Raw genomic sequence first — 8673 nt, 5'->3', positions numbered from 1 at the left:
TATTTTAATTAAACAGATTTCATGTATTTGCACATGCTGTTGTATCCGTCTCAGCAATTTCCTTTTATACTGTTACACTGCTTTATTTTACAATTCTGTTACAGCAGGACACCAGGTGCAGCATCATGATCTGAGGCAACTACCAAAAAGTACTGTTTCTTGAAAGGAACAGCAAACGCAGCTTAATATTTGTAAGTTCTGTTACTTTATATAAAAAATATATATATATATCTACATGTTTCAGAATGATACAAAATACACTATGATAGTATGGGGTTTCATTTCCTGCATGGGCTAAACAGATAGCAGCAACATTGGTGAGTATGGTATGCTGGGAAACTGGACAATAGACAAGGCCATGTGCTTACACAACATTGTGCAGTCCAGGGACCCCCTTACAGTACAAGTTCATCAGCTTATAAATAGGATTTTTTTTTTTTTTTTGTGTGAATTTTTATAACAAAATATAGTCAAAAAGAAAGTCTCTAATACATAGATTTTCTTTGCATTATAAACATTATTACAATTAGTTTTTTTTTTCTTCTTTTTAGATGGCTTTCTTTGAAGATTCTACACAAGGACATAGCTTATAGATTTAACTCGTTCTGTTCCACAGCTGGCTCTTGAGATTGACACTAAAAGAGAAAAGAACACAGAAAAAAAACACATAAGTAACATAGCTGGGCTGGTTTTATTTTCCACATAACTTTCATGGACTGATAATCCCTTTGCTACTGGGAAGTCTGCTCTTCCAGCAGCAGAGGGATTAAAGGGGTATTTACATTTGGATGGAAAGCCAGCCTCCCATACTAGCCTCTTTTCTCCTACCTTTGGAAATGAGGTGGTTAAGCAGATTTCACTAGAAATGGAAAATCATAGCTTAAACAAATAGAAGCGGACCCTAAGTAAGGGAGCCCTTTGTAACCTTCATAGACATTTTCTTGAGTACTCAAGTCTTTGTGAAACACAGCATATTTTAAATGTACACAGAAGGTGCAGCTATTAACCCACATTCATGGGAACAGTCATCCTAAAGCAAAGGGTAACATTAATATTCCCTGCTGGGTTTTACAATAGTAGTACAATAGGAGGGAAGGATCAGCTTCCTGTTCTGATGAACATGAAGTGATAAGCGTATAAGGGAAATTTGCTTCTTTGCAAAGATTGTTTCTCCTCAGACACGGAGAATTCAGTTCCATATATTAATGGAACAGTAACACCAAAAATGTAAGTGTTAAAAGTAATGAAAATACCATGTAGTGTTGCCCTGCACTGGTAAAACTGGTCTGTTTGCTTCAGAAACACTACTATAGTTCAACAAGCTGCTGAGTAGCAATGGCTGAAATTGAAAAAAGGCTACAGTATATGGCACAGGATAAATAATGGATAACAGATACCATTTATGTTCTACAGAGCTTATCTGCTGTGTAACTTGGGCCTTTTCTCCATTGAATGGCTGCACCCATTGCTATACAACAGCTTGTTTATATAAACTATAGTAGTATATTTTTATTACTTTAAAAAAAATAATTTTTTTATTACTTTAAAACAAATCATTTTTTGATGTTACTGGTCCTTAAAGGGTTCTGTGGATTTACTGAAAGGTTAAAAAAATACTCTTGGCAATAGGAATGGGATGCATGTTTATTCATACTTAAATGACTGTGTGTCAGTTAAAAAATGGGATTTAAAAAAACATGGACTACTGACCTAATGTCGAACAGACGCGTCATCCTGTCTTCTATCTTGTTCCAGATCTTCCAATTCGAAGACTTCTGGGTGTTTGACTCTACGTTTTGCCCACTCTGGCCTGATTGCCATGCAGTCTATATCACTGTCCTCAAAGCCCTCGTGACTGTAGCCATGTGCAGTTCCAGGCAGGCTTGGGTGTACAGCAACAGTTACAGAAGCTGTAGCTGTTACTGTAGTAATGGAACCATTGTGTCCTGGCATTTTCGCACAGTATGCTGGAGGTGCAGTCCTGTGGCCTTGAGGCCTTGTATTGTGCTGAGCCCGAGAATTCTGGGGCTGGTTAGTCCTTGTCGGCCCAGATGATGTGGGCAACTGTTGTCTCATCCTTGATCCACTGGGCTCCTTAATGTCCTTCTGCTCTTGGCAGGTTCTACGTGACATGTCTTTACCAGGAAGTGCCTCTCTGTTATTGATATCCTGGTTTCCCTTGCAAGGCTTCACCAACTGTAATCAGAAGGGAAAAAAACAATAATCAGTATTGCTCCATATGGTTTCTAAGCAAGGTTACTATCATAAATTGAAAATTCAGCAAATTAGATGTTGCATTATCTGCCAAATATCCTGACTAGTGGCAAGATTTAAAGAATTTTGTGTATGGGTTTGGAGTAGACCATGTTTCCCTTATCCTGTCGTATAACAAAATGTAATATAGTTGTATTTACTATAGGAAGTCCCAGGAAGAACAGTCCTACTTAAGAAATAAGATCTGCATCTCCATATGGCCTGCTAGATTTGTGAGTACAATTTAGCTGATATCTTGTTCTTATAGTAACAAACCAATGCAATCATTTTATTTGGTGGCATGACCCTGAGGCCTTACCATTATTTTGGGATAACTGGGATCCTTGCTGGCTTCCAGGATGATGTGTGGTGGTTTGGGGGGTATAATGTAAGCGCTGCGTTCATATAGCTGGGGGTCATCTTCCTCTATTCCTGATGTGGTTGTGGTCTCAGAGTAGTACTCTGAAGAATCTTCAGGATCACTAAATCCTTTATGGTTCATATAGAAGGCATGGTGGCTAAGAGGTGGTGGAAGAGGTTCAGGTGTGGGAGTAGGCAATCGGCTACTGTTATCAGCTGGGGTAACCTACAGGAAAGAACAGGAGCATGTTTATACATTATACATATTCATTCTAAGTAGAGAATACGCTAGGCAAAGGAAAGCTTAATAGCAGCAATACAGCCTGACCAGCCATGACAGGATTACTGCTTGAAAAGGCAGCCTACAGTATTATTAACAACCACATGTTAAAAATACACAAATCTCTGAACTTATATACATTTAAATGGAAAACATAAAGGGGTATATTTATCAAAGAGTGAAGTTAATAGTGAAGTTCCGCCACTAGAGTGAAATTCCGCCACTCTCTATTCATTTCTATGGGATTTTTATAGGCGTATTTATCAAAGGGTGAACTTTCACTTTCACCCATTGATAAATACGCCTTTCAAAATCCCATAGAAATAAATTGAGAGCTGCGGAATTTCACTCTAGTGGCGGAACTTTACTCTTTGATAAATTTACCCCATAATATTATATACAAAATGTATATTCATTATGAGTCTGTTGTATGTTTTTAGATTGGGTTATTGAACTTACTTCAGCAGGGGGTCCAATTAATGAAAGCAGCACTGGAAGGAGAACAAGTCCATTGAGTAGGCCCAAAATTGTCAGAATTGTCAGGACAGCAAAGAAGTACCTGGATGGGACAGCACATTGGTTAGTATGGAAACTGGGTAGGGTTGCATTTTGGCATACATATACTTAAACTAGATCATATATCAGTGTCTTAACCTAAAATGAATTAAATAACAATTTAACTCACTGCCATTGCAAAGCAATGCAATGCAGTCTTTGAACAGATCTGGAAACAAAAACCCAAATGTAATAAACTGGTTCTGTAGCTTCTTTTAGGAATAATCTGATTAGTCCACAGCACTTGGTGATCAGAAATATGGGCCATGGAAGTGAATAGCAATGAAAGGGTTAAGTAGGGTTAAAGGAACACTCCCCTTGTGTTGTTTCCTGATTAGAATGGCTTCAGGTTGGATTTTAGGAGTCGCTCCCTTGGGGACTTTCTGTCTGTCAGTGCTAGTGCCCCTGCTTCCTGCACTTTCCCTTCCCTCCCCCTTCTCATCCATTAGAACCTGCATTCTAACCCAAAGGAGGGGGAAGGGAGTGACTTTGGAGGGTGAGAGAAAGTAGTGGATAAAGGATGAAATGAGAGAGCGTCCTTGGCAAAGTTTAAACACTAAAGAATTGACGTGAGGAAAACTGGGTCACTTGCTCCAATGCCAAGAAAGTAGTCTGGCCAGAAACTTCCTAAAAAGTTGAACTATTTGAGCAGAAATATGGGTTAAATCTGGCATTTACCTGGGTTGTGGCCAAGATTGCAGCACTTTAAGTTCTACATGCCCAACCGGAGACTGAGGCTGCTCCTCAATTTATGAAAGGGTTAATCAGCCCCAGTGCCAAGTTGTGAATCAGTATCATGCTTAGAAGTGGGATTTGATGTTTATGCAGGGTCCTGTAATCTCTCCCATTGAGTGTTTAGTTTAGGAGGGGGCACATGCTCAGGCCTAGGGAGTGGGGGACTGGTGTCAGATCTCTGAACTAGTTCAGCTGTTTATACCAAATTCTGCACAGAAAGTCTGTTTACATGAGGGATAGTTCTGCTATTTCCTGATCAGCCAGGGCTTGCCTTGCTCCCTCCTCCTCCTCTAAACAAGACCTCCCAGGTTGAAAGGAATGGGTTTGGATAAGATTCAGCAACTGTGTCTTTTAAACAGCACATAGGCTATCATCCCTCGCCAGCACAGCATCGACCCAGGAATCACTCACAGCACAAACTACGTCAAAACCAAACTAGATTTTTTACTTTTTAAATATTTGTTTTAACTGTTTCTTTGCCCAAAGAACACTAATGGCATCAAATCAAACTGTGAGTCCCATGGGAAGCTTTTAAATTGAATTAAAAAAATCCCTTGGCATTAAATGCCTTGGTTTTAGAGTTACCAACATTCTACCAAGTGCGAAACTAGCTGCCAAATATGCATTTGGGAAACAGCATAATTCTCCACAGAACAACCAGTTAAGAATTCCTGGTTCTAAGCAATGACACATTGCTCACCTACATTGCCACATAAGAATTTATGATATATGCTATATTGCATGAAATTATATGTATGTGTCCTTACCTCAGAATGAAATCGAATTCAGATCCTGCAAGCATAAGCACTCCTAAAAGAGTGGAAATGGCCCCATCCAGGACTGGAGCAAACATATGTTCCAGAGCCAGTACTGAACGCTGGTTTCGGTCTCCAATAGCAGTGAGGAAGCCCTAGAGAAAGAATCAAAGATGGTCACTTTTTGAAAGCAATATCTGTGTATGGTGACATTACATGACAACTTCTGAACCATATTGCAAAAAGTGAGCAACACATACCAGGGCCACATGCACAGTGAATTCAACTCCAATCCCAACTGAAGCAATGAGAATAACCACTGGAATGGCACTCAGTTTAATACCGATCAATCCCATGATCCCAAAAAGCTCGACTGTCATCATGGCCAATATGAAAACCTAACAGAACAACAGGCAGGTTAACTCTGTGACAATATTACACAGCATGAATATTCAATCTGACATACCAAATAACATCAATAATACGTAAGCCTTTAGAACTGAAACTACATTTAAACAAATAAGTGTTGCTGCTCTGCAACAGCCATAGTATTATTAGTATGATCATTATAATTATTATTAACACATGTTCATAAAGTACTGGCTTCTAATTCCTGCAGAATTTTGAATATTATTTGGTGAGACAATTTGTACAACTTACAATGATGCCTGCAGTCCAGGGATTCAGAAGAAGAATTGCACACACCAGAAAGGTGCAAGCCAAGACAATGCTGATAGCCAGGAGGAACCAGTGGCGGAGCCCGATGTATTGCTCCCAGAAGAGGAAGGGATAACCGCTAGGGTAGCTGTGAACACCCTGTTTGACAAACTCCTCACAAACAGAACGCACGCTCTCAATGGCCTCAACAAAGTCTGATGTTTGCCGAAGGCCATTCAAGTAAAATGGGAACTGAGCAAATTCAATGGGCTCGGTAGCTGGGACTGTGGGAAGAGGAGGAAAGAAGAGAACTGTTTGTTAACAGAGATTGAGGGAGAGAAATTCTACATAAGGAGAAAGGTTCTTTAAATTGATATGTTTAAAGATTAGTGTTCAAGGTAACATATTTTAATCTCAACTAATGTTATGTAACTTGATTATATTAGTTAATACATGGCCCAACGTTTAATTATTAAGCTGCATAACTATTTGAATTGACTTGGTGCTTATAGCTGAAGAACTTACTTCTGAGATTCTCCCCAGTGGTGTCATATCGGTCATGTATCCACTCTGGAGGCTGTGGGTAGAAGTTGGCCTGTGAAGCTGCATAGCCCAGTGGATCATTGCTGACCCAAACAGTCAAGTAGATATAGAACGCATCCTGTGGTATCAGCCCCTTCTCATCCACCAATCGTCGGCTTGTCAACTTGTCATGGAGAGAAAAAGTGATTTGTCAATTAGGATACATAAGCTAATACAGAGCCTCATGTTTGAATAGGATTAGCATCCTGGAGTAGACATCCTTTCATTCTAATGTTAAAGAGAAAGAAATTGCATATTTTATCACAACATACCAACTAGAAATGATTTAAGTGGATATGATTAGTAAATGCCATCGGGTGATAAGCATTTGTATAGTTTAATTGCAGACCGTTAAAGAACTGACTGAGAAATAGCCTACCTATTCTTCAAAAAGTCCCCCAAATTGTAATTGTCATTAGGTATTAATGTAGGTAATGATTAATCATCTTGGAGAGCTGAAACACTAGTGACTTTAGTCATTTTTGGTTTCCAAAACCATTGAGTATGGCATAATGAATATTGTACTGTATGTATCATGTGAATAATAACAGCAAGCTATTATGCTATGCTGAATATGTTTTGAACATACCTGATTGAAGTTGAAGGGTTCCTTCTTATTTCCAGTTTGAATGAGGAGCTTATAGGCCAGAACACCATCTTCAGTTCCATTTCTGTAACTGTCCTGTGTTATATATCCTGATTCCCAATCCATGTCAAAGGAAGTCTGAAGGCCTAAGCAGAGAACAACATTGCATAAGCAAAAGTATGGTACATCTACTTCTTCATTTGCTGTTTCTACCCACTCCTATTGCTCTTAGATTTTATAATTACATTGCTAGGGAAACAGTTTTAGTGTCCTATTAAATTGTGTATTACCTAGATTGAGTACCTACATTCCAGTTAGGTAACATGTATTGGGATTTACTTTAGTCTAGTTAAGTCCTAAATCTTTCCAAGTTGTTCTGAATATAAACATTAAATATGTATTTTTACTTATGTTTACCTCTAAGCCAGTCCTGAAAGTAATGGAGCCACATTTTGGGCAGGTCTCTTCCTTCTTCACGCACTACATATTTGACAGAGCCAAATGCTTCATGAAGATCATAAAGAGATTCCTGGGCTTTGGGGTAATCAAATCCATCCTTGGTTACAATAAACATGTTATAGAAGGAGAAATACTTGAACTGGGCAGAGATGAAGTTGTATTCCTTGGTTTCACGTGGCACAATGTCTGTTAGGTACAATCCATCATGGACCATGGTGGTCCCATACAGCCCAAGACCCAGAAGAGCCATGAATAGAGTCACAACAATTCCCTGTAGAAATAAAATGAAAGTGGATTCGTTTTGTGAAATATTGTATATAAGCTTCACAGTAGCTATGAGGTGACTATGGTTTAAAATTACATACCTTGGTTTCTGCTTTGAGCAACACAGGGGCATATTTTTCCCGGGCAAAATCAGAGAGGCTCCATTTTAGGAATGGCAGGGGAACACACTCCCTCTTTTCTTTGCTTTCATCTAGTTGGGCCAACAAATCCCGAGTTGAGCTAGATGGGGTGAAAATTTGGGACCCAAGAGGGTCCATAGTAGGCACAATGACTGAGGGTGACGTAGAAATCTGTGAAGTAGGGGGTAAGATGGTGACAATATGATGTCCAGATGGGTCACACTGTGTAAAAGCTTGCACTGTGGTAGTGATCTGTGTGCTAGTGGTGATGGTTGGGTTTCCATATGAGGAGGGATGGTAAGTATGATTGTCATTTGCATCAGAAAACTCCTGGGGTTGGATCTGAATCACTCTGGAAGAGCAAGGGCTACAAAGTAAAAAAAAAAAATTTAATTAGATATACAAGCTTGATATTTATACAAAAGTCAAATTATTTTTTATTTGGAAATTGCAGTAAAATGTTCTCATTTTATTATTCACCTGTAAAAGCAACAGAGGATGTCCAACCTTTGGTCCTCCCTCCTTTGAAGGTCCAGGCTCAGTATGGCAGGAAATATTAATAGGACCATTGCAAAGTTGAAGACAACTATCACTGCTGCCTGTAAAGGGAAAGGACAATGTTAAGAAACACCTGCCAGAACAACCACATGTATAACATTTATTATGCTCACAGAATGCAACTAGGTTTTTACAAGGCAATTCTTTAAAGTGTACAGAATATTTTTGGAGAACATTGAATTGACATATATTTTGTTATAATATATTATCTATTTTGTTATTGTATGGGCTTTGAAAGATGTGTTTCATTAGTGCTTTTCAAACTTATCTCCAGAACAAATGCTCACCAGAAGAGTGGATCTATCCTGCCCTTTCAACAAACCCATCCCCCTCGAAGTGACATCTGAAAAGATGTTTGGGCCTTTGTTCTTCTTTCACCTTTCACCTGAGTTTAGCCTCTTTCCATTAAAGCCCTATATATGGGTTTCACCTTTCACTGCCCTCCAGGGTCAATAAAAGAGGAAGAGGCAAAGCAGTTATGTCTGCCTC

At 39.1% G+C, this 8673-nt stretch overlaps 1 protein-coding gene across 1 annotated transcript in view; it reads right to left on the bottom strand.

The window, feature by feature from the left end:
- Positions 1-444: 444 nt before the first annotated feature.
- The window catches only part of ptch2.S (patched 2 S homeolog), a 29641-nt gene continuing 21412 nt past the window's right edge, over positions 445-8673 (bottom strand). Inside the window, exons 13-24 of the mRNA NM_001087969.1 lie at positions 8107-8225; positions 7588-7993; positions 7181-7493; positions 6767-6909; positions 6121-6301; positions 5599-5879; positions 5199-5336; positions 4951-5093; positions 3353-3452; positions 2573-2839; positions 1711-2196; positions 445-635 (exon numbers count right to left, since the gene is read on the bottom strand). Coding sequence (NP_001081438.1) covers positions 1711-2196; positions 2573-2839; positions 3353-3452; positions 4951-5093; positions 5199-5336; positions 5599-5879; positions 6121-6301; positions 6767-6909; positions 7181-7493; positions 7588-7993; positions 8107-8225 — 2577 coding nt within the window. The 3' untranslated portion in view covers positions 445-635. The remainder of the gene's footprint in view (positions 636-1710; positions 2197-2572; positions 2840-3352; positions 3453-4950; positions 5094-5198; positions 5337-5598; positions 5880-6120; positions 6302-6766; positions 6910-7180; positions 7494-7587; positions 7994-8106; positions 8226-8673) is intronic.

Source organism: Xenopus laevis, chromosome 4S (assembly GCF_017654675.1).
Source record: "Xenopus laevis strain J_2021 chromosome 4S, Xenopus_laevis_v10.1, whole genome shotgun sequence".
Taxonomy (NCBI): Eukaryota; Metazoa; Chordata; class Amphibia; order Anura; family Pipidae; genus Xenopus; species Xenopus laevis.
The sequence above is the reverse complement of the archived record's forward strand: the minus strand, read 5'-3'. Positions and strand labels throughout refer to the sequence as shown.